This window comes from Protopterus annectens, chromosome 9.part0, assembly GCF_019279795.1.
Source record: "Protopterus annectens isolate FY-2018-M chromosome 9.part0, PAN1.0, whole genome shotgun sequence".
In the NCBI taxonomy this organism is placed as follows: Eukaryota; Metazoa; Chordata; order Ceratodontiformes; family Protopteridae; genus Protopterus; species Protopterus annectens.
The window spans coordinates 92,738,151-92,765,399 of record NC_056743.1 but is presented as its reverse complement, the minus strand read 5'-3'; the positions used below and the strand labels follow the sequence as shown (position 1 = coordinate 92,765,399).

The 27,249-nt window shown below is 41.4% G+C and overlaps 1 protein-coding gene across 1 annotated transcript in view; it reads left to right on the top strand.

Annotated features, from left to right (window-relative positions):
* Positions 1-27,249, top strand: part of AMBRA1 (autophagy and beclin 1 regulator 1) — a gene marked incomplete in the record, with an annotated part of 1,868,076 nt that overhangs the window by 1,636,965 nt on the left and 203,862 nt on the right. The window contains 1 exon segment of the mRNA XM_044082605.1: positions 5,956-6,060. Coding sequence (XP_043938540.1) covers positions 5,956-6,060 — 105 coding nt within the window.

The following is a 27,249-nucleotide window of genomic DNA, read 5'->3' as shown; positions in this document are numbered from 1 at the left end:
CTCCAGTAAGTAAAAAAAAAAAAAAAGAGTCTTATTGCCTAATAGAAACTGTTTCTCTGCCGGTATTATTTACTAGCAAATTCTGCAAACTACTACAGTAACACATTTTAGCTATCAGTTCACACTTCGTGCACAACCCACGAGCAGTAACTGCGGTGTATGCACTAACTACGATATGTTGGACAGATGAGGGTACAGTAGGATTAAAATAGCTGAGAATATTACAGTAGTCGCAAATTAATTTATGAATTACTTCTGATTTTGAGTAGCGAAAAAGTTGTAACGATTACCGAACACTTTCATGTCATCTTTTGACATGATCTTGAGTTGAGTCTAGATATGAGTGGATTTCAAAGGCCCTTGCTTTTATGTTTGACAAATAATTTTGCTGCTTTTTATACCGGCGGCATAATATTTTAGACTGAGATTTTGTAAACTTTGTGTAAATACGTTTTCTTGGCCACCAAATGTGTAAACGAATTAGACTGTTATAGAATATAATTAGGTACACGAGCACTCTTGCCTACATTATAGTATAGTCTGTAAACAGTTTGCTTTCGGTCTTTGAACGGGGACTGCAATGGTCATTTGAAGCAGTATTTGGCTGGTGGGTACAGTGAGCTGGTTACAGTTTGTAAACATATAGTTTGACATAAGTATTATTGTATTGTGTATTAAGGGAAATGTGAGGGGACTTGACTAAACAGTAATTGTAGTAAGCAGATCCTGTTGAATACAGGACATTTGCTTTTGCATGTCTGTTGACAAGGAGCAATGTCAGGCATCCCAGTTGTGTGTTGCCGCAGCTACAGTAGTGCATAATCGTGCATGTGAGACGGGATGTAGCGTGGTGTAGCTGTGTGCTTACCTGTTTGGAGGGGGGGGTGGATTTTGGAGGTATTTTTACAGTAACTTTTTTATGTGTGCTATGTGATATATTTATAGAGTGTACGTTTTCGCAGACGTATTCTGTTTCACATTTTTCTCCCAGTGCCTTGGTGTGGTTCCTTTGCAGCTGGGCAAAGATTGTGTTGAATTAAAACAAACTGTAATGCGCAAGGAACCTGGAATGGTTCCTTGTGCATTATAGTTTGTTTTAGTGTTATTTATTTGGTACTATTTCCATCAGTTGTTGGCCGATTTTTATTGTTTTATGGTGTTGAACAAAACAGTCCCAAACGTAAGCTGACCTGAGAGAGGGAAAATGAACAGTTGAGAAAGCAGGCAAAATATTTCCATGAGCTGATTTTTCTTGCTAACTGGCTGCTACAGTGGAAGGATCTGTAATACTAGTTTTAGGCAAAAAGTTTATGTGCATACTAAATGTACATTAGTGCTTTGGGGGAGGGGTAGTTTTACTTAGTCGCTGTCAGTATAGTGCATTGTGGCAGATGTCTGCACTCTTTATTTGATTTGATTCTGTTTTGGCAGGTGGCAGCATAGTAGACTGCTTTCGGAAGTATAGATTTTTAATGTTTTTTTTTTTTCCTTCAATACCCCCCAGGCATATCTTGAGTGGATTGTTCTTTTAAATTGCCCATACATTTGTGTATGTACATGTTCATATTCTATTAATAGTCTATTGTGTGCTTCTAAGCCTTGCATCTGTTTGTTGCAAGAACAAGCAAGAAATAATTACTTTTGATGTAATGGCCATCTTCAGTAATGTAATATATAGCTATTATACATTTCTAAAACTCTTGCTTCATCTATGATAAGATTATGTATCGTGATCCTATGCAACCTGTAAAAATGCTAATCTGACAAGATGTAAAAGCAAAAAAAAAATTGTGTACCGTCTATTCTACATTTTGTGCATACTCAATTAATTTTACTTGTATACTACTACTACTCCTTGTATAAGTTCTCTATGCATGAATGTCGAGCTTTTCTCCCCGAATCTCCTCTGAAAAAGGACAGTTTGTCCAGTTGGACTTTCCCACTGTTGTTCTGGTTATATTTTGTGTTTAATATTTTGTCTGTTCTTCAATTTGCATTTAAAAGTTGGAATCTCCCAATTCCATTGGAATGGGTGGGGTTACATAATTATGTATACAAATTTTATGTTACTCAGCGTACAGATTTCTACCTATTTTTCATGGGCCTTTGTCCAGATTTTTGATGTTTTCAGGTTGAGAGGTATGGTCATAGTCCATGTGGGTGTAAACTTGAGAGACATACCTCCCTAGACTATATGAAGCGAGGCATCATAGAATATGTGTCCAAGGCAGGTATGAGCATAGGATTGAGCAGTATTTTACCTTCTCCAAGGATGATGCCACAATATGAACAGATAATGACTGACCCCAATAATTGGCTTAGTTTCTGGTGGCATTCTGAGAGAGTTCAGTATTTGTCAGCATGGAAAGAGATGGTCAACACACTACACTGCTTTGCCAGAGCTAGTCTGCACCTCTGTCCTCTAGGTTTTTAAATATTGGCTAAAACAATGCCTCCCCATAGTGCCTTTGTTAGGCAATGCTAAACTGAAAGTACTTCCAACATATCAAATCAAAACCAAGAAAATCTAAAGGTGTTCCTGCTCAGTGCTATGATTCTAAACAAGAAACTCCACTCCCTACAAGCTCTCCTCAGCCTAGAGAATGCTGAAGTTTGTGCAGTCACTGAGGTGTGGTTTAAAACCATGGAGAGCACGCCGGCATTGCAAGGAGGTAGTCATTCACACATTTAGACTGGTTACTACACAGACAATAAGTAAAGGTTGTGTGTCTCGATTTACATAAAAAATAGATGCACCTCAGGGCTGATCAAATAGGACAATGCACTCGAGCCGGCATTGCAAGGAGGTAGTCATTCACACATTTAGACTGGTTACTACACAGACAGAAAGTGAAGGTTGTGTGTCTCGATTTACATAAAAAATAGATGTACCTCAGGGCTGATCAAATAGGACAATGCACTCGAGCTTCTCCACATTCAAATCACCTTAGGCAAAATCGTATACCACTTACTTGCAAGCTATTGGTCCTCGTCTGTGATCCAGGAAACCCATAACATGTATTCAAGCTTACTGGAAACACTCCCCATCCAACCCAGTACCATATCCAAGGGTGACTTAAATTAACCTACTGTTAACGGGAATTATGTGCAACACCAAAATGTGCAGGCACAGAGTTTTCTGGATTTTGTAAATACACCTTCCCTGGACCAGATCATCAATACACTGACAAGGGCCGCAAACATGCTGTATCTGGTCTGTCCTCTCTGGTAAGGTCAGACCACAAAAGTCTCCTTTGAGGTAAAATTAAAACCAAGAACCCCAGCTTAACCCCATAATGTTCAGGAACTATTCTGTGGTTAACTTCCTACTGTTAAGTAATAAACTGGCAAAATTTCAATCCCCCTTAAACCCTGAAGACTCCTGCTTGTGCAGAACTTTCCAAAGATACTCTGTACAAGAATGTTAAGAGCTGCAATAGATACAGCTGTGCCCACCAGGAATAAGTACTTAAGTAACTCAAAAAAACAAGCCAGTGTGCTGGAATCACATTAGTAGGGCTGTATAAGGGAAGGAAGAAAATAATGGCAAAAATTAGGAGTTGTAACACCCAGCAGAAAAAAACACCCCTCAAACTAAACAAGTCAGAGGACAGATAAAGTCAATCAAATCCAAATTTGAGGTAAATGTGGTCTCCCAGGCCAAGGATAACCACAAGGCATTCTTGAGCTATGTCTTCTACCTCAAAGGCAATAAATAATTGTGTGAAGAGCTCGTTGTTAATGGAGCCACCTATACTGAGCCAAAAAAGAAAAAAAAAATGCTTGCAGACAATTTCAACTCTGACTTTACACCTCTCTCTCCACCCAGGAAATAGCATCAAATATAACTCCCCTCTGCTCTCATTAGGGAACAGGTCTTCAATGCTCTAAGCCCAAGAACACTGTATCAATGGGCCCAGAGTGTATTCCAGGATGCCTTCTAAGCAGCATGAAACTTGACCTATCAGGCTGTCTGGAATAGATATTTAACTGTTGCCTCCAAATAGGCTTCATGTCTCACAAATGGAGAACAGCCAACAGCTATCCCTCTCCACAAAGGTGGGCCATCTACAGACCCCCTTGAATCTCACTAGTCTTGTATACAAAGCCATGGAAATGATCAGTAATGACATAGAAACCTCCAGACACTGGACACATCCCATCTTGGTTTTGTCAAGGGCAGATCAAACCTACTCAGACTTGTGGACTTCTTTGAGAAGATCACCAAAGCAATGGATGAGGGCAGAATGGTTCACACTGCCTACCTTGACCTGGCCCAGTGCCCCCACTCAGACATTGTTGATAAACTCAAGAGGTTATGTGTAAACTCTTATATCACCTGGTGTATAGCCTGCTTGTCTCATAGACAGGACCCAGGAAGTTAAAATTGGGGAGTCTACCTGTACAAAGAAGCAAGTCGTAAGTTGAGTACCTCATGGATCGGTCCTGGGGCTGCCTTTTTTTTTTGTATTTACTTCAAAGTCAATGTCATGGGCCTCTGGCTGACCAAATTTGCAGACTATTGCAAATTAGGAGCAATCGTAGAATTCCCTACAGTCACTATTGTTCTTGTGGAAGTGCTGTTGCATACAACTTATGTCTGAGCTATGGACTAAAACCAAATGCCAAGAAATGCATAATAATATCTTTAGAGGGAAGTCATCCACCTCTGGTAACTTTCATACTGATGACACACCTGTAAGAGTCGACTCATTAGTCAGGGATGTGGGGGATACATGTAGATAGCAATCTAGTCTTTGACCGTCACGTGTCTCCAGTAGTGAGGAAACTATTCTGTGTTGTGCAACTTATAAACAAACGTTGGGCATCTAGATCCAAGGAGGTGATCATTCTAGCATTTATCAGACCCATCCGGTCATTGAGTGCAAGATCCCCTTTGGTGCATACCTAACCAGGCATATTAATCAATTGGAATGTCCACAGAGGTTCCTGACTAAAAGAATACAGAACGGCCATAACATATCTAGTGCAGACCAACTCAAAGCCCTATCCCTGTATCCTGTGTCCTAGAGGCTGTTGAGGGGAGCTCTATATCTGGCGTGCATGGCATTGTCAGACCCCACCCTGATAGATGTCCTGCATATACTCAAAACAAACAGCACCAGAATTACCAGTTTTAAAGACTTAAACCTTGCCTATGATATAAATTGGACTTGCTAGAGAGATAGGTAGGTATCCCAGAGACCATCCCTTGTCTGGATCGGACTTCACATCCATGTGAAGCAGAGTTCCTCCCTAACCCAGTTTGTGTAACTTAAGTTGGATTGGGAATAGGAAATTCAGCCTTGGTTTGGCACTTACTTCTGTAATGGACACAGCCAGCCTGTAAATGTTTCATCTCCCAAGCTCATATGGAGGGAGCAGTGGTTGATTCTGAAACTCTGTTCAGGTGAGTCTGTTGGTGAAAGAATGGGTCCTGGCTAGTAATGAGACGTGTCCTCAAGCAAATGAGGTAGATTTGAAAAAGTCCAAGGTGAGGTTGCCAGTAATTGGAAGGGGGGGGGGGTGGAGATTAGTGGAGAAGATATGCAAACCAGCATGTCATCTTTGCATTGGACATTTGAGAAGCATGTGCATAAATGTTTCTTAATATAAATAAAACCTACTTGTCATACTTTGAGACTGTACAAGCACAAGTTGTATACGGCTAAATTTAGACACATCTCCGTGCAGGTTGTAATAGCTTGAAATGTGGAAAATCCTTCTTACAAGAACTTGTTTGAAAGGTGCATATCCTGGTCCTTTGGTTCTAGTTGCTTGTGAAAAAAGTGCATTCATTGTCATGTGTTGGAAGTGGGCAACTGTATCTTAATTTATTTGCTTGCTCAGAATTACTTTTTATTTCTTAAGATAAGTAGGACCGTTGTCTCTTTCTTTATTGAAACTGTTTGAGAGGCACTTTGCTGATGATCTCTCCTGCTGTATATATTTTAGAGCTTCAAACTCTGGTGCAGAGTACTACTGGGACCAGCTCAACGAGGCTGTCTTCACCGGTCACACCAGCGGCAACAGCAATACTAGAAGCACTGAACGACAAGGGTAGGGATTAATACAGCGTACTGATTCATACCTTTTCACAACTGATTTAAAAAGACATCCTTATTTATACATGTTTTTTTCTTGTTTGCAAAATATCATGTGTATGGATTAAGTGTAACGTCAGGAGACCAGTAGTAGTGAAAGATGGCAGTCTTGGTGACGATAAATTTTGGAAAGTGTTGTCTGTCTATATTAAATGTCGAATCAAGTTTTTGGGGAATACTAATATCCTTTCCCCTCAACTGTGTTAATGAAAAGGTGGATTTTTGTGGAAATTTGTGAACCATTTTCATGTTTGGCAAATCTTATTGACATAGTAGGGGTTCATTGCCTTTTTTAGCAGTTAAAGTCCTTGCTGTCACATTTTATTCACTTTTAAAACTGTTAATATTTTCACATAAAAGACTTCTGGATAGTTGTCACATACTGCATGTTATCTTATTATCCTTCAGCCGACCGTGTCATGTTTGACTTCTCTTGAAGCTGTAGTTTGTCCCAGACATGGTATTGTGGTAAATAAAATAAAAGTCCCATGGCCTTCACCTCCTAATAAAAATGTAATTAATAGTTTGGCATTTAGGATAGGCTCATTAAACTGAACACTTATTTGCTCTTCTTATTTGGGGGAGAAAATGGATTTTATTTTTAAGGATCAAGAGATTTCCATGGTAATTGGTGTCTGCCATACTTGTGCATGTAATTTCTCATGCAGTGTCTTTTACAATGTATGAATTACCTTGGTTATTTGTCTGTTGATTTTTATATTTGGTACACTTCATTTTAGACCCCCTTTTGCAGGTCACCTCCACAGCTCTGTTGGTAGTACCTATTTTTGTTGCATTACCCTGCTGCTGTTATTACTGGTACAGCATAAAGAATATTGATAGCTGGTACTTGGTTACATCAGAACCACTACCAAAATAAAAAGGGAAAATGGTTATGAAAAGTGCAGAAACCTGTTTGATCAAGGTTTCTCTAAACTGTCAGATTTTCATCTGTCATTAAAATTACAGCTAGTAAAAATATTTTTCTACAGAAAGTTTGATATGGGAGCTTTGTAAAAGACCAGCTGGCCATTTTACTTTGCTCTGAGAGCTGATTAAATCCCCCATTAACTGGATTGCCCGTTTTTCTTGGACAGTGAGTTACAGCCATGTCAGCCTGCAGGTATCTACTACTGCTGCTGCTGTGTGGACTTTTAGTTGAAGAAACCTGTTTAACAGAACTGTATCTGTAGAGATTGACTAAAGATTTCTGTAAAGACATTTATATCCATATTGATGATCTCTGTTTCTTTTTTGCAGTCTTGACTAGTGGGATTTCCCACCATAAAAGCCCTTGGCTGGCCCAACTGCCAGAGAAAAATCTCCCTCCTGCAATAGCCAGTGGACCCCTTAACCAATGTCGGTATGCTTGGGTATAAGGGGAGTCAGCCGATGTCATGATCTGAGTTTTTTCTTGCTGTGTGAAGGTAGGAGCCCTCCCAGATAGGCCCTAATGTCAAGGGCCTTTGACACTGAACCTATGAATGGAAACGGGCAAAAGGAGGGACCCCCCTGACTTGAGAAGAAGCTTTTTCAAGCCTACACTGTAGGCTAGGGGGAATGAGGGAAGGAAAGAATGTTGCAACAGAGTGAATACACTTAAACATCTACATTTATGGTAAGTATACACAAATGTACTATGTTCATGTTTCACTGTTGGAGTCTTAACTAGTATGATGATTCCTAAAACTGAGAAGAAACGTGGATGGTAGATTAAGGAGAGAAGAGGATACCCTGCAGGATGGCAGTGGAATATCCTGCCTTGGACCTGGAGAAGGCTGATAAATGGTAATGTTTGTTAAAGGTATACACTGAAGACCAGGTAGCAACTTCCAGGATGTCTTTGGTGGGGTACCCCTTTTAGGAAGGCAGTAGAGACAGCAGTTTCCCTCGTTAAGTGTGTCCTGACAGCATCAAGTTCCTTCTTACCGTGATCGCTTGGCCTTGACTTCAGGGCCTCTCTTAATCTGATCTGATAGTCTTTCCATTATGTGGTACCTAAAAAGGCAAGAAGAGATGTAGTTCTGCCTCCTGCACAGAGAGGTGAAATGAGTCTGGCATTGAGCTGTACTCTGTCATCAGTGAACATGCTGGACATCTCTCTCTGAGGTGCTTTGTTCCTTTTTGGATTTGTACATTCAGGAGCATCAGGTCTGGTTTTGGAAAGCAAGTAAAACCATCCTAGAGAATGATACAGTTGCCCCTCAAGAGAATGCAGCATCTGTCCTCCCCTATTGTGCAGTAGAGCAAGATGTAGGTAGTGATATGTTTTCTTTATTGGTTGAGAAAGGATGTTCGTGTATACCTTCCCAGTGTTCCCTCAACTGCATAGTTAATTCCAAAAATTGGGAAAGAAAGTTATTTTTGCCTTTAATAAATGTGAAGATTGTAGTTTAAGGCTGTCAGGCCCCTAACAGTACAGTCAGTCCTTCCAGTACAATTCAAAGAATGATCCTCATGACAAGGTTGGCAAGCCAGCTCCATGCCAGGGGCAGGTTCCTGCTGTAGATAGTCTGATCCCACTGAATGTTCTATCTTGATTGAGTGAAGCTGCAAGGAAGCTTTCTACCCAAGGGGCATTATGCTAAGTGGAAGAGAGTATCCATTTAGGCAAAGAGGTGTCCTCTGCCTCAACATTTGGTCACTGTGCAAGTACTTCTTGTCGCTCATCTTGTATAGCTAGTTGAGACGAAGAGGCTCGGGTGTTCATTAAAATACTTCATTACATACAAACACATCAAGATGAATAGCAGCAACATAAAATATGAACTGACTGACTACTACACAAACATATATGCTTACACCTCTGGAGCTCACTACAAAATTGCAGTCTTACTCGCACGTGCTCAGTATTGATACACAAGTGCTTTCTCACTTGAAAGCTTCTTAAAGGTACATAACACACTGGAGCTACATCCTCCCTCCTTATATCTTAACTACACATATTTTTACTGAATGTCCAGATTTTGGCATCATAGTTTTGGTCCATTTTTCATAAAATTGTGGTTTTCTGGCAAATTAGTGGTCAATTGTTAAAGATAGAAGTTCGAAAATAATGACGGACTAAGTTTCAGACTTCATATATTTCAGAAAATTCATACTAATGCAAAATCTGTTCTATTGACTTTCTAAGCTTGTAAGAGCAATAATTAAAATTTTTCCCTATTTTCGGGCCTTTGTCCCACTTGTTAATGGCTTTCTCCAGATTTTTTTGCTCTAAGAGGTTGACAGCTATGCTTCCCTCTTTACGGAGCTGTCTTGCAATGATAATGACATTTGAATAAGCATGCAAATTATACACACAATAATGAATAAACAGTATTCATGTCCAAGTTGCTGTGTATCTGGAGCAAGGTCTGAAAATGCGACCTGATCTAGTAATGTAATAGTTAGGACTGAGTTTAGGCACAGGGACAGTCATTGGTGGACAATCTGCTGTTTTCAGACTCTCAGGGATATTCTCAGGAACAGGGATGTTTTCTGGAATATCCTCTGGAACTGGATCATTGGATAAGTTGCTCTGAGAACTAGAGTCTTTATCACAGACAAGATGCTACACTACTGGCTCAGACACCGGTACTGAATGTTTCCGATTCCGTCTAAATTCTACTCCTTGTGATGCTACGATGTACATTCTCGGCTCTGCACATAAACTTTTCACGACTCCAATCCAATCAAAACCTTTTGCTGTCTGCATCTTCACTATCTTCCCTTCCTGTAATGGATTGAGTGGTTTGCTGGTCTTATCATAATAGGACTTCTGGGACAAATGCTTTTTTAGGAGTTAAACTTTCACTGTTTTACTGATGTTCTTCGTGTTTCACTGTTGCAGTCATTACATTTGGGTAATCTGCTGGCAGGTTGCCCTCAGTTGGCCTGAATAACAAAATCTTGGGTCATGCGTCTGTTGCTGTCTCCTCTTCCATGACATCAGGTCGTCGGGTATAAAACATGCAGCCGACGCCATTTTAATCCGTCTTTCTTGCCGCGTAGTGCCCGAAGCAGAAGCAGTTCGCAAGTGCCGATCGGCCGACACCTGAAATTTTCGTTTTTTGAGTTTCAGAACCGAAGTCTTCAAACTAAAGCTAAGTGCCCCATTGGGGAAACTTTTTCTTGCTCCTTACCGATGTCAGTAAAAGTTAATAATTGCATTACTTGTGGGAAGCAAATACCTCATAAGGATTTTCATTTGTACTGTATTCCTTGCCTAGGCCCTGATCACAACATGCCTTGCTGTCAGTTTTGTGCTAAATTTAACCAACGCACTATTAAGCGTTAGTATATTTTTGCTTCTAAATATTTTGGTTCAAGATTTAACTACCCTGAAATGTCGTTGGTTAACAATCCGACTACCTGAGTTCACAAAAAAACGCAAGGAAAAAGACAGACAGACCATCGAGGTCCAAAACCGACGACAAAGCTTTTCCTAAGCCAGTCACCGGTACTCGGTGAGGCGCTGCCACAGCCCCTGATACCCGCTACTTTTGAGTCACAGGCCTCTACCAAGACCCATTTGGAGTCCGGTATGCCATGGAATTCGCGAAGTATTGACCCTGCTTTCTCTCCCTTGGATGGGGTTGGAGCCGCTGAGCAGGCACCTGCTTCTGAGGGTGTTTTCAGGCCTCAAAATTTTTATATTAAACTGACGCCAACAACAAAAACAAGGTCAAAAACGACTGCTATGTCTGAAAAACCAACGCATGAGCCACGTGCTCAGGCCCCTATGCCTAAAAAACAAATGATCAAAATGGCTGAGGATTTAATTGCCCCCCCTGCTAAGAGGCCTAGGCAAGGCACTGATTATGAACCTTCAGATCAGGTTTCCATTTCTTCTGAATCCTCTTCTGATGAGGAATTTTCTATTCCACCTTATGAGGATTCTGATGCACAGGAATCCATCCCATCTACATCTCCTCCCTAGGATTACTCTTTTGGAGAGACTTTACATACTTTAAGGGAACATTTTCACTGGGAGAGTCAGGACTTCTCTGAATCAAAAAAGAGGCTTAGGGATTTTCTTCTTCTTCCTCAGCATAGGCCATTGGCAATACCTCCTGTATTAGACATTGTTGATGATGTGTTCTCGGAATCAAGCATGGCTCCTGATTCCCTGCCTCTGGCTCCTAGTAAGCCAGCCAGATATTACAGGGTTCCTGACTCCCACAAATTTCTTTTCAAAAATCCTGCTGCTGATCCTGAGACCGTTTCTCAGGGTCCCAAGGGTGTTGAGGCTTCTACAGCCAAATATCCTACCCCTTCTGATAGAGATTCCAGGGTGCTGGATAGATGGGGTAAGAAGGTTTATATGTCTGCAACCTTGACGATCAAAGCTTTAAACTGCCAATTTCATATGCTTAAATATCAACAACATGTTATGGGCTTACTGAAACAGAAAATGTTTATTTTTGATTGTGTGGAAAATAGAGTTGCAGGATTTATTGCATTCAGCAGAACAGATTGGAAAGCATACTTTGCAATGTGGTTTTGATTCCTTGGAGGCCTCTTGCAGGGCCGCCGTAACTGGATCTGTGATAAGGCATGCCTGGCTCAAGGAGCAAAATCTGCCTGATCATGTTAAACTAAATTGTTGGATGACCCTTTACAGCATGATACTCTGGCAATAAGGCAGAAGAGGTTTTAAAGAAAATGGAAGACGAAGCTAAATCTATGCAAACTGTAAAAGATTTCTTGCAAGTGCAGCCACCCAGGTTCAGTAGGCACTGGCCTACTAAAAACTGGTCCTTTCCTGTGTCCAACAGAGCCACTCAGGGCAAACCCAGGCGCTCCAAAGGCTCCAGATATCAATCACAGGGATCTTACAGGTCAAAGCAATGGGGTGCCTCCACCTCCAAATCTGGAGGTAACAAAGCACAACCCTACAGTAAGCAGTCTCAGTGACTTTCCTCTACCTTCTCCAAGCACTTACCTTTTGGCAGCCCCCTTGGTGGGAAAACTAGCACTTTATGCTCAAAATTGGCAGTTAATTACCCAGGACAAGTGAGTATCAAACATAGTATCCCAGGGGTACAGATTTCATTTCCACACTTTGCCAATTCCAAACGGATGGCCAGATCTGCCATAAAACCAGTGGGCAGAGGCCCAGAAACAAGTCAGGTCCCTCATGGATATGGGGGCTATTCAGCCGGTACCAGAAAAGGAAAAAGGACAAGGATTTTATTTAAGACTTTTCCTGGTACCCTGAAAAGACAGTTCATGGCGTCCAATACTGGACTTATCAATTCTAAACACGTTCCTGGATATTCCAAAATTCAAAATGCTGACTTTACAATAGCTACTGCCTATGCTAGGCAAGAATGCCTGGTTGGTAATACTAGACTTAAGAGGCATACCTGCATATCCCAATAAGGGAATCTTGCAGAAGATACCTCCGCTTCAAAGCAGGCTTTTTGCATTACCAATTCTCTGCACTGCCCTTTGGCTTATCTACTGCGCCCAGGGTCTTTACAAAGTCCCTGGCACCAGTAATTGCATTCTGCAGACAAAGAAGCATTCAAATTAATCTTATCTGGACGATTGTCTCATTCAGGCAGAGGACAAGGACACTCTTCTTCAACATCTGCATTTGTAAAAAGGCTTCTAGCATGCCTAGGGTACACCATAAACGAAAAGAAATCACAACTGGTACCCTCTCAAATAATTACATTCCTGGGTGCAAGCTTGAATACAACTGCCCAGATGGCTTGCCTCACGCCAGACAAACAAATGCAATTGACAACATACTTCAAACAAATTGCAACAAAAACCCAGTTATCTGCAAGACAAATTCTGCAGGCTTTGGGGTTCATGGCATCCTGCATTCTACTAATTCCGTATGCGAGATTGCATATGAGAAAACTTCAATGGTACCTAAAAAGCTTATGGAGTCAACATTGTCACAGCCTGGAAACAATGATTCCTCTCATTCCCTGCCTGCAACAGGAGTTTCTTTGGTGGGCAGAGACATGTCACCAAAACAACGTTAATTTTTAGCGCTTTCATTCACCTTTATTTTTGTGAACTTCTTCAGAAAAGAGGAGACTTCCCAAACTCCTCTTTTTATACAAACAATCCAGGAAATGATGTCATCTGATTAAACATTCAACGTTAAAATTTAAATATGAACTCATCAAATAATTGTAAATACATATGTAAACATGAAAAAATATGTGTGTATGTATATGTTGATCAAGAATGATCATCTACTACTTCTATATACTGTGTTAATTAATATAATATGTCAAAACCTGCTCTATAAAAAACTCTGTGTTATTCAATAGAAGTGTAAACATGAATGTTTAAAAATTATATGTACATTTAGTCATGTACTAAAAACATCTCATTAAAATAGCAAATAAACACTATTTACATTATTATCATCTAAATTCATATAATCAAAATTCAGCTCCAAGATTTAAACTAAAAATAAAAATAAAACACATAGGGGCAAAACCGATGTTAATTCCACCCAAGGAACACATCCACCCACAACTACTGTGTGCTAAAAATTTTACCTATCAATTAAAAAACATTTTAAATTGATCATCTCATTAAGACCTGGTGGTTGGTCTGCCCCAAACAAAAGCTGCCATAACGCTTCTCTTTGTTCTAATTTGTTGTTTAAATCTCCACTAAATAATTCTTTGTCTATCTGGTCTAAAATGAAGAATTCGAACTTTTTAAAATTGTCGCACTCTAGAGCATGTCTAGCTAAAGCGTTGCTTTTATCCTTTTTCTTTATGGCTAGACCATGCTCATATACTCTCCGTTTCACGACTCTTATGGTCTTCCCAATATAATAACTTTCGCAAGTGGAACAACTTGCCAAATATACCACAAATTGACTGTTACAATTCTAGTATCTGGCCGCCCAAAAGGTTCTTCCTAGATGTTTAATTTTTACAAAAGACGTGTTACTAACAAATCTACATTGCTTGCAATTATTGCAAGCATAAGTTCCTTTTTTGTTAATAACCATTTTACCTTGAGTATCTTCTGAATTAGATGTTTTCTCCAAGATAAGTTTAATATTAGTAACCATCTTGTAAGTAAATTTAGGTGATAAACCCAAGCATGTAACCAGTTCCTTGTTCCCCAAAATAATACTCCAATTTTTCTCTATAATATTCTTGATTGACCACATTTCATTTGTTATAGGGAGCGGAAAAGCACTAAAAAAAATCCTGCTGAACAGTTAACACTTTGTCATTAACAATAGCAGGTGCCCCAACCATAACATCCTCTGATGACAGGATCAGCTTAACCACCCCGTTCCTGAGTTTTATTACATCCTTCTCTAAATTTACCAACCAATTGGTATCATAACCTCTTTGAAAAAACATATGTCTTAAAGATACCAATTCTTCAAAGTAGACCTTCTCATCAGAGGTAAGTCTACTTGACCTTATCATCTGACCTTTGATGACTCCCTTTTTCATATGTTCTGGGTGGAGACTATCTCTGTGTAGGTATTGGTTAACAAAGCAGGACTTCCTGAAAATCCTGCTTTGTATCTTACCATCTACCCCATCTCTAGTGAGAGTAAAAAATTTATTTGTGTACCAAAGCCACCTAATTTAAAAAATAAAAATTTGGTAGTCTTGTTCAAATCATCCACCATATTTATAAACTCACTTCTCTCTCCTTCCCAAATGAAAAACAAGTCATCAATGTATCTACAATAAAATAAAACTTTATGGAAACTCGGATGTGTTTTAAGAAAATTTTGCTCCCGGTTGGCCATCACAATATTGGCGAATGCCGGTGCCACTCTTGACCCCATAGCCACTCCAGAAACTTGTTTGTACAAAATCTTGTTAAACTTAAAAATATTGTTCTCTAATATTATTTGCATAAGAGTACAAAGTGTGTTAATTCTTTCACCTTGAAGGTTGGTCTTACAAGAAAGATACTGTCTCATGTATTCCAACCCTTCCTCTTGGTTAATGGAAGTATAAAGACTCCTTACATCTAAAGTTGCAAAAACTGCATCATGACTCATTGTATTCCTATTGTGTAATAATTCTAATAGATGCCAAGAATCTCTTAAATAAAATTCTGAACTCTGGGCTATGGGATTAAGGATATGATCCAACCATATAGAGATATTCTCTGTCTTTGAATTTCTAGCAGAGACTATAGGTCTAAAAGATAATTCTTCTTCACTGTGTTGTACTTTTGGGATCTCAAAGAAACTAGCCATGTTGGGATTTTCAACAACCAAAAAGTCATAGTCTTTTTGATCAATCTCTCCCTGACAAAACATATCAAATAGCAATGTGTCAATATTCCTGAAACTAAGTTTTACAAAGTCCAATGACACCCTAAAATAATTTGTTTTGTCGTTCAATAAAAGATTCAAGGCATTCTCATAGTCTAAATTGTCCATAATGATCATTTTACCCCCCTTGTCGGCTTTCATAACCCTAAGGTTACGATTGTTAGCCAACTGTCTTAGAGCTTCGAATTCCTCATCAGTTAGATTTTTCTGTACCCCCAATGTACTTACTTCCCTGAACTCTCGTTCACATATGTTTTGGAACACCTGTAATGTGTTTAATAGGGGTAGATTAAATGTACTTGGCCTACTTGGTGCTGAATTGTGTTTAATGATGTTACAACCTACATCATTCATAATATATTTTAGATTTAACTTTCGTAAATATAGTCTAAAATCTACTAACAGTCTACCCAAGTTTACCCTATTGGCCGGGATAAAAGAAAAACCTTTTTTCAAAACCTCACTTGTCACATGTGGCAATGAAAAACCACTCAAATTTACAACATTAATAGAAAAAATGTCATTTGGAAGTAAATCAATTACTTCTGTCTGTTTTTCCCTTTCATCTTTCCTTTTTGTTGTGTTGTATTGAACCATTTGGTAGTCCTTCTTAATTGATACCCCTCTTTCCGAAAAGGGCTATTAGAATTGTTGTTATTCTGACCTACCACTTCCGCAAATGTACTACTAGGTGCAGAAGTGATGATTTTATTAGGTCCAGTCAAAATCTCTTTAGAGTGACTAGTGTTGGTATTTTCAGCAGAAGTAGTAATCTTTTCTTTAAAACCACATGCAACCCCCCTTTTCGTGGTGTGGTGAAAAATTATGTTCAGAGTCAGTAATAGTGACAGTTGGATTTTTATCACTAACTTTCTCTGTAGTACAAATATATGCTTGGCTCAAATTGTAAGCTCTGATGTCCCTCTTGAGCTTATTCTGTTTCCTTAAGATTACTGTAGCATGATGTCTATTGACGTTGGCCTCCACACTATTATATAGATGAAAAACTATTGAAACAGTCAAAACTCTTAATTGAATCATCCAGCAACTTGATGTCTTCCTTAATTCTATCTATTTCTTTTTCATAATGTGTGACCAAAAGTCTCATCATAGTAATTCCCGTCTCATTGTACAATTCAATTAAACTGTTACTCAGTTCGTCACCGGGGGTTACACAGTTCGGAAATTTAGCTGTTCTTAACCCCTGAGGTACAATTTTCCGCCGTATACACTCGTTTAAATAATGCACCTCAAGAACAAGTGTAGCGTGCTTAAAAAACAGTTTTTCTAAATCATAAATGCATCTTTTACATAAAAAACTGTCATTAGGCGGTTTACTTACAGTAGTTTTGGCTGGAATGTCCACTGTGTCAAAAAACGGATTATCAGTAGCTTTACAAAAGTATCCCCAAATGTTGTTTTCAAACGCCAATTCTGCCATTCTCTCATCTCCGTCGCTGCTACCTGGAAGTCCGTCAGTAACTGCATTCGCGTCTCCTTCCGGGCGTACAGGAAATGTTCCTTCCTTAGCAACAGTAGCTGGCGTAGAATGAAAAGAATTCGGAGAGCCGACTTAATAAGTTTTCAAGTTCGTTTGGTTTCAGTTTTTGGATTATGTCACCAAAACAAGAGACTCATTTACTCTACCCCTGCCACCCAAACCCTAACTACAGACACATCAGACTATGCTTGGGGGGCCCACCTGGCAGGGAGATGCGTTCAGGGCAAATGGAGCCAAAACCAAATGCATCTACATGTCAACCAGAAAGAAATGCTAGCTGTTCAGAATGCTCTGACAGCCTTCAAGGACTTACTTCATCCAGGACAAATACTGATAAAGACGGACAACACCACAGTTATGTGGTACATAAACAAGCAGGGGGGTACCCATTCCTACCCCCTCTGCAGACTAGCCATAGCCTTGTGGAACACAGCCTTGACTTACCAAATAAATCTTCAAGCTCAGTTCCTGCCAGGAAAGCAAAATACTCTGGCAGACGACCTAAGCAGAAATCTTATGGACCCGCACAAATTTAAACTGGATCCACAAATCTTCAGCATGTTAACACAAAAATGGGGAAGCCCAGACATAGTTTTGGGGAGAGGCAAATAGATCTATCAGTTGGACAAATTCTGCACAAGAACTCATCACAAAAAAGCTGGAAAGTGGATGCTCTATCCTTCAGCTGGAAAAACCTATCAGTCTATGCCTTTTCCCCCTCTGCCTCTACTCTCCAAGGTCTTACTAAAAGTCAGACAGGAAAAACCAAAAATGATTCTAATTGCTCCAGACTAGCCTCGCCAACACTGGTACCCACTTCTAAGGAATAAGTCACACCTTCCTCTGTGGTACTTGCCTCAAACGCCTCACCTATTGTCTCAGCAGAACTATCAAATTCTGTACACTCTGCTCCAAACTCTGAATCTTGCAGCATGGCTAATCTACTAATTTTACCAACCAGTAAACCAGTGATGGATGTCATTTTGGAAGCCAGAGGGCCTAGTATTAGAAAATCTTATGCTGATAAATGGAAGAGATTCTGTGCTTGGAACCAAACACAAGGAATAGACACACCAAAGCCCAATATTCCTCAGATTTTACAATACTTAACTGAGATGCTTGACAAGGGCTTATCTTTTTCTTCAATAAAAATCCATGCCTGTGCCATCTCGGCTCTTTACAACACATAGCCTCCCCTCTTTTCTCATCCCCTGCTAAAACAGTACCTCAGAGGGGCCAAAAATTTAAGGCCTCCCAGGAGAGCACCAACCCCTACATGGGACCTCAATTTTGTGCTGGAAAAACTCACCTGCCACCTTTTGAACCAGCAGCTGCTGCGGATATAAAATTTCTTTCTTGGAAGACAGCTTTTCTTTTGGCAGTCACTTCAGCTAGAAGGGTTTCAGAACTACAGGCTCTCATGGCAGTGGAGCCTTTCATTATTTTTTACCCGGACAGGGTGGCCCTCAGGACCAATCCTTCTTTTATGCCTAAGATGGTATCCAGTGTGGCTCTTAATCAGACCATTCACCTGCCAACTTTTTTCCCAAATCCGCAGAACAAGGGGGAGCGGATTCTGCATTCATTGGATGTACACAGACAACTAAGAGTCTACTTAAACAGGACAAAATCTCTAAGAAAGTTTGAGCAGTTACCGGTAGCATTTAATGCAGGATCAGAGGGGAAGGCTATATCAAAGCAGACTATTTCTAAATGAATAAGCCATTGCATTTGTTTCTGCTACTTACACCATGGTAAAGCTTGTGCCCAAGGGGATCAGATCACATTCCACCAGGGCTGCCTCTACTTCAGCAGCCTTTCTCAGAGCCAGAGACATTCTAGAAGCTGCTACTTGGAGCTCAGTTCATACGTTCACAAAGCATTATCATTTACCTCTCTTCTCCAAATCCAGGGCAGGCTTTGCCACTGCAGTCCTGCAGGGCCTTATAGCTGCTCCTAATGCTGTTTAGTTCCATCCTCACATCCATAGCTTTGGGATTCTTCCCAAATGTAATGACTGCAACAGTGAAACACGAAGAACATAGTACAGTTGTGTACACTTACCATAACTGTAGATGTTCGAGTGTATTCACGGTTGCAGTCCGGATTACCCACCCGCCAGCCCCCTTTTCTATACCTTTTCTTTTCTTCACTATACTCAAAAGCCTTTGTGGTGTATTTGCTTTTAGTTGAAGGTAAATTTTATGTTTCTAAAGTGCATTTCTATATTTACAGTTTATATATCTATTTTTGCTCCCCATTTGGGGGGGCACCTGACATCTGGGGCAAGAAAAACTGATTAAAATGGTGTCGGCTGCATGTTTTTATACCCCTGACGACCTGACGTCATGGAAGAGGAGACCGCAACCGACGCAGGATCCAAGACTTTTATTCAGGCCAACTGAGGGCAACCTGCCAGCAGATTATCCAAATGTAATGACTGCAACAGTGAATACACTCTAACTTCTACATTTATGGTAAGTGTACACAACTGTACTTTCTTAGCACATGGAACCAACAAATTGCTACTGATTGGTAGTGTGGTTCTGGTTTGTCTGGGCAGGCGAACCAAGACGTTTATCGTGAGGAATGATGTTCTTCGTGTTTCACTGTTGCAGTCATTACATTTGGTTAATCCTGCTGGCAGGTTGCCCTCAGTCGGTCTGAATTCCAAAGTCTTGGATCCTGCATTGGTTGCTGTCGCCCCTTCCCTGACATCAGGGCATCAGGAGTATAAAAGATGCAGCCGACGCCATTTTTTTCAGTCTTTCTTGCCGCGCGGTGCCCGAAGCAGAAGCAGTTTGCAAGTGCAAGTCAGCCGACTCCTGAGATTTTCGTGTTCCCGTTGGGGAAACTTTTTCTTGCTCCAGTCCGATGTCAGAAAAAGTTAATAATTGTATTTCTTGTGGGAAACAAATACCTCATAAGGACTTTCATTCTTACTGTATTCCTTGCCTTGGCCCTGACCACGATGTTTCAAGTTGTCGGTTTTATGCTAGATTTAACCAGCGCACTATTAAGTGTCAGTACGATTTTGCACTAAGCTATTTTGGACGCAGATTTAATTATACAATGTCGTCTGATAGCCATCCGACTACCGGAGTTCACAAAAAACGCAAAGAAAAAGACAGGCAACCGAGGTCCAAAACCGACGACGAAGCTTCTCCTAAGCCAGTCGCCAGTTCTCAGTGAGGTGCTTTCGCAGCCCCTGACGCCCGCTACTTTAGAGTCACAGGCTGCTACCGACTCCCACGTGGAGTCGGTCAGGCCGCTAGATGCTCAAGGTATTGGAGCCTCAGAGACTGTTTCCTCAGATGGGTCTGGTGCCACTGAGCAGGCATCAGCTTCTGAGGGTGTATTCAGACCTGAACAATTATACATTAAACAGACTTCAGCTTCAAAGGCAAAGACTAAAGCACCTTTAAAAGCAAAGAAACAAGTTCACCAGCCACATGGACAGGCCTCCATGCCCAAAAAACAGATGCTCAAAATGGCCGAAGACTTAATTACCTTGATCAGGGGTTCCCACCCCCCTCCTGATAAGAGGCCTAGGCAAGAGACAGACTATGAATCTTCAGATCAGGTTTCCATTTCCTCTGATCAGGAATATTCTCTCCCCCCCCCCATGAGGATTCTGATGCTGAAGAATCTATTCCTTCAGCTTCTCCTCCTGAGGGCTATTCTTTTGGGGAAACCTTGCACACCATGAGGGAGCATTTCCACTGGGAGAGCCAAGATTTTTCAGAATCTAAGAGGAGACTCGGGGACTTCCTTCTACTACCTCAACACAGGCCTCTAGCTATTCCCCCTGTGTTAGACATTGTAGATGTGTTTTCAGAGTCTAGTCTGACCCCTGACTCCTTACCTCCAGCTCCTGTTAAGCCTGACAGATACTACAGAGTTCCTGACTCTCATAAATTCCTTTTCAAAAACCCTTCTGCAGACCCAGAAACTATTTCTCAGGGTCCCAAAGGGGTTAAAGCTTCCACTGCAAAAATCCTACCCCCCCGACAGAGATTCTAGGGCTCTGGATAGATGGGGAAAAAAGATTTACACATCTGCTACCTTGGCTATAAGGGCCTTAAACTGCCAGTTTCACATGCTCAAATATCAGCAATATGTCATGACGCTGCTTAGACAGAAAATGTTGGTGAATTCTAAATGTGCCATAAATGCAGGATTTATTGCATGCAGCTGAACAAGTTGGAAAGCATAGTTTGCAATGTGGTTTTGATTCTCTGGAGGCCTCCTTCAGGGCCCGCTGTTATGGGTTCTGTAATTAGGAGGCATGCTTGGTTAAAGGAACAAAATCTGCATGATCATGTCAAAGATAAATTATTAGATGCACCATTACAGCATGATACCTTGTGTGGTGTTAAAGAAAATGGAGGACAAAGCTAAATCCATGCCACGAGTGGCACCTGGATCCACAAGTCTTCAGCAGGAGATAAAGAAAAACAAAGATTTTTTACAAGTACAGCCGCTTAGGTTTAGCAGACACTGGCCTACAAAGAATTGGTCATTTCCAGTGTCAGACCTCAAAGGGGCAGATCCAGACGCCCTAGAGGTAGATCCCAGCCACAAGGTTCGTACAGGTCTAAACAGTGCGGTGCTTCTACCTCCAAAAGTGGAGAAGACAAATCACAACCATAGAGGAAACAGTCCCAATGACTTCCCCCGCCTACACCAAGCACTAATCTACTGGCACCACCTTTAGGGGGAAAAATAGCACTTTTTTCTCAAAATTGGCACATTATAACCCACGACAAATGGGTTCTAGACATAGTGTCACAAGGCTACACGTTTCCCTTCCACACCCTGCCAAGGGCAAACAGTTGGCCAGACCTGCCAAAAAATTAATGGGCAGAGGCTCAAAAACAAGTTTCATCCCTCATGGATATGGGGGCTATTCAACAAGTGCCACAGCAAGAGCAGGGACAAGGATTTTACTCAAGACTGCTCTTGGTACCCAGAAAGGACAAAGCATGGAGGCCAATACTGGACCTATCTATTCTAAACACTTTGTTGGATATACCAAAATTCAAGATGTTGACCTTACAGCAGCTTCTGCCCATGCTGGGCAGAAAGGCTTGGCCCGTCACTTTAGACCTAAAAGAGGCATACCTGCATGTCCCAATCAGACAATCATGCAGAAGATACCTCAGATTCAAGGCTGGTTCAAAACATTACCAATTCTCTGCACTGCCCTGTGGCTTATCTACTGCGCCCAGGGTATTCACAAAGTGCCTGGCACCAGTAATTGCTTTCTGCAGACAAAGAGGAATACAAATATATCCTTACTTGGACGACTACCTCATTCAAGCAGAGAACAAGGACATTCTACTACAGCATTTGGCGTTTGTGAAAAGACTTTTAACATGCCTAGGGTACACAGTCGACGAAAATAAATCAAAACTAGTACCCTCTCGAGAGATAATATTCCTGGGTGCAAGCTTAAATACAACTGCCCAGATGGCTTATCTCACGCCAGACAAACAAGGGCAACTGACTACCTATTTCAAGGAAATGGCAACAAAGGCCCAGTTATCTGCAAGAAAAATTCTGCAGGCTTTGGGCTTCATGGCATCCTGCATCCTACTAATTCCATATTCAAGACTGCATATGAGGAAACTTCAGTGGTACCTAAAAAGTGTCTGGACACAACATTGCCACAGCCTGGAAACAATGATTACTCTCATTCCCTGCCTGCAACAGGAGTTCCGATGGTGGGCAAAGGCTTGTCACCAAAACAAGGGACAGCCATTTTCACTATCCCCAACCAGGCAGTACCCAACACTGGATGCATCAGATTATGCCTGGGGGGCCCACATAGCAGGAAGAGGCATTCAGGGCACCTGGTCCACAAATCAAATGCATCGACATATCAATCAAAAAGAGATGCTAGCTGTTCACAATGCCCTGACAGCCTTCAAGGACCTAATTCATCTGGGACAACTACTGATAAAGACAGACAATACCACGGTCATGTGGTACATAAACAAGCAGGGGGCACGCATTCTTACCCGCTTTGCAGACTAGCCATGGCTTTATGGGACACAGCATTGACTTGCCAAGTTCATCTGAAGGCACAATTCCTGCCAGGAAATGACAATACTCTGGCAGACGAACTAAGCAGAAACCTTATGGATCCCCATGAGTGGTACCTGGATCCACAATCTTCAGCAGGAGATAAAGAAAAACATTGGTATTGTCTCATTTAGATTTCTCTAATAACTGCTTTGCACTTTGAACTGCACGTTCTGCTAAACCATTTGACTGTGGATACTCCAGACTATTCATAATTTGAATAAAGTCCCACTCTTCAGCAAATCTCTTGAACTGCTGGCTTGTAAACTGTGCACCATTGTCAGAAATAACTTTGTGCCGACTACCACGGACAGAAAAAAGACTTCTATTTATTTATTTAACATTTGTTAACCAGGAAAGTCCAACTTAGAACGAAGCCAATTTTCAGCGGAGGCCCAGGGAGAAAGGCTCCATATGCATGTCTTTATAACGTGGGAGGAAACCAGAGCACCCGGAGGAAACCCACATGAACGCAGGGAGGACATGCAGACTCCACACAGAAGGCACCCCAGCCGAGAATCGAACCGGAGAACCTCTTGCTGGGAGGTGACAACGCTACCACTGCACCACTGCGCCGTTTTCAACGTAGTAATGACAGTACTGGTCGTGAGATTAGGAAGTAGGTCAATCTTGAACCAGTTTGAATAAGAGTTTACTAATACCAAGTAATGTTGACCATTCCATTTGAAAATGTCTGTAGCTACTGCCGACAAAGGTATTTCAGGAATTTGGTTTAGCTGAAGTGGTTCTTTCTGTTGATGTGGTTTAGTACAATTACAAACAGAACAAGATGAAAGTACTCTGTCAATATTTCGTGATGTAGAAGGCCAAAATATCCTCTTGCCCTTCTTTTGGTAGAATCAGTTCCTGGTTGGCCACGATGCAAGATGTTAATATACTCTTGTTGCAAGGATTTTGGAACAATCACTTTTGGACCTTTCATGATGATACCATTGTCAGACAAAAATCTCATCTCTGTAGGGAAAATATGATTGCACTTCTAGTGGTAAACAAGATTGCTTTGACAGCCATCCTCAACTGATAAAGTGGTTGAGCTTCTGGAGAATTGGATCTGAAGCTGTATGGAGTTCTAAGCTCATCAAGATGTGTGAAAAAAAAAATTTCTCACTTCCATGACTTCAAAGTCATTCTCATGCTGTTCATTGGTATTTCTGGGCAATCTGGATAAAGTTACCTGCAAGATAAAGAAGTTTAACTTTTGTGTAAACAAGATTGAAATTGTACTTTGCAATTTTAAATCATGCTTTGCAGTCTCGCACGAACTATGTGCATAGGCTTTCTCAAAATAGTGAGTAGAGGTTGGTGGTCAGTCTCAATTTGAACAGGTCAACCATAAATATAATCATGGAACTTCGAACATGTAAACACAATTGCCAGGAATTCTTCCTCTGTCTGAGCATACTGCATCTTGGTTTGGGTTAGAGTTCTCACTGCATAGGCTAATGGTCTACCCTTTTGAAGAATGACTGCACCAAGATCAGACTTAGCATTACCAGAAAGAGTTACTATTTTGTGAACATCATAGTATCTTAAAGTAGGTGGACTGGCAATTCTGTTTCAGGACATCAAATACTCTATGGTGGTCTAACCAGGATCAAGTTATATCTTTACATGTCAGCTCTCTTAATGGTGCTGAACGTTTGCTTAAATCTAGAATGAACTTGCCTAGATAGTTAACCATGCCAAGGAAACGTTGTAGGGCTTGAACATTGTCTGGTGCTGGCATCTCAAGAGTTGCTGTTTACTTGGAAGGATCTGGCTGTAAGCCTTAACTGGTAAACAAATGACCAACATAAGTAATTTCTTTTAGCCTGAATTTGCACTTTTGAGGATTCAGCTTAAGATTCACATCACAAGCTCTTTTCTAGAAGTTTCCTAAAGTTTCTGTATCATGTTTGACTTCACCATTGCCTCCTACCAGAATATCATCTACTATAGTAGCACATGGATATCTAGAAAAAGTTTGTTCCATTGCACGCAGAAAGTCTTCACTGGCAATATTTATCCCAGATAAATGTATCCCAGATGGCATTCTCAAAAATCTGTACCTGCTAAAAGGAGAGTTACTGAAAGTGGTTAGCAGTGAAGTTTTTCCGTCGAGCAAAATTTGCCAAAATGAACTTTTTGCATCTAAGACAAAAAAAAAAAAACAGTGGCATTTAGCGTAAGAGCAGCAACTTCTTTGACTGTGCGCATTAGATGATGTCGATTTAGTGCTTTGTTGAAGTTTCATGGATAGATACATATTCTAATATCATCTGAGCTTTTCTTATGAGCTACCATGGAGGGTACCCATTCAGTTGGTTCTTCTGCTGGGACACATCACTCCTTGCTGTGCACCATTCTGTTTAGCTCGGCTTTGACTCTACACTGCATAGCTACTGGAACTTTCCTTGCCAGTCTGACGACTGGGCTGACTTCAGGGTCTAACTTCATGGAGTACACAACTGGGAGTTTGCCTAGTTTGTCTTCAGAAATATCTGCATATGTAGAAAATATAGTCTGGGTGAAATTAGAACAGTTGAGATGTAGTCCAATCTCGCCTTCATTCTTACCTGTGGATTTGGAGCCGAACCTCTGCTCCGACTCAGCCATACTCTAGCTTGAAGTCTTCAATTGGCTCGTGGCTAAGCGGTATCCCATCATGCAACAGGTCTATTCCCCAGATTTTGTTTGCCGGTCGTTGAGCTCAGATGTGGTCTCGCTTTTGGCCGTGGCCAAGTATATTCTTTATAAAATTTTTATAAACTGTTGACTTGTTGCTCGAAAAAGCTATTTTCATAGCTCTTGTGTGTGTGTGTGGTAGTGGTGTTTTACTGCCTGTAGTTGTTTCTCTGGCTGTTTTTTTGTGCCCTTGTCTGGCTGTTTGGGTATCATGTTCGTTTGCTTTCCCCACGGGCTAGGCCCGTTTAAGTTAGAGGACCTAGTCCTCCCCATTGATTCTGTGTGGTCTTTGGTTTGGTGTTCCATTATGTTAGTGTTTAGTGTTGTGTCTGGCTAATGGTGCTTTCTGCCTTTGTTTCCCCGGGCTAGGCCCGTTTGAGTTAGAGGACCTAGTCCTCCCTGTTGTTTTCCTGCCGGTTTCTGGCCCGTTTGAGTTAGAGGCTCTGTTTCTTGTTAGTTGGGTCTAGTGCATGTACATATTAATTTGTTCCTTTCAGCATGTCCAAGGATCCTAAGAAACACAGGCCTTTGGGCTTTAAAAAGTATGTTGAATGCAGCAATAAAATGTCTTTAACTGATGGGCACTGTGTGTGCGTGTACTGCTTGAGGGCTATTCATCTCCAAGAGTCCTGCTAGTTTTGTCATTCCTTCAGTCCCCATGTGCTACAGGAGTGGAAGAACAAGCTCATTTTGAAAGGACTGCTTAAACACTCCTTCGAGGAAGACTTGGCTATGTCTTCCAGTGCATTAATCCTCTCCAGCTAAAAAGGATAAAAAGACTTCCAAGAAGCGCTCTCCTGCCCTGTCTGTTCCTTCAGAGCCGCCAGAGAAAGTTGCTAGAACAGCTTCTCCTCCTTTGGTTCCATTGCCCTCAGTGCCAAAAGAAGGTAGTCTCTTGACTAAGTCCGTATCGGCTCCCAGCCTTTCGGAGCCAGTCACAGATATTGTGGTTCGGAGCCGGTTTCCAGTTTTTCGACCGGGTTCTCCTTCAAGCAAGTCCCTTTCTGTAGGGAGATCCAGATCTCCTACTTTATCTTCCAGGACCCTTTCCGATGAGGACCTTGATAGGGTGATGAAGAAACTGCTTCAGTCATCAGTGTTGGCTAAATTGATTTCGGCTCCGACCCATTCGGCTCCGGAGCTTATGGCCTCTTCATGCTTTGTTGTTCCTCCTCCAAGCCTTTCTCGGCCTTCTGAGCCGGAGTTGTCGGTGCCGTTGGGCGCCGTTAGGTCTGTTCCAGTAGCCTCGCCTCTCGGTTCCGATTTCCTCTCCGATCGCGTCGGCTCCGTCCACGGGGTCGAGGGTTCACGGTTCTCCAGTCAGACCCGAGGGGGAGGTCTCGGATCGATCTTCATTACCTTCCTGTCGGTGCTTTGGCTCGAGTGAGTTTGGACCTGACATCGGCTTTGGACCTCATCTCCTTGGCGCCGAGGGCTACTACTGTTTCATCTTCAGTTATTCGGCCTTTGGAGCCGGAGGGGATCAACCTTCAAGGTTATGAGGAGTGTGCTGGCCAGGTTGTCAGCTGCATCCTATGGCACCGATACTCTGCCCCCTCCAGCACCGGTGTCCGTTTCGGATCACACACTATCCA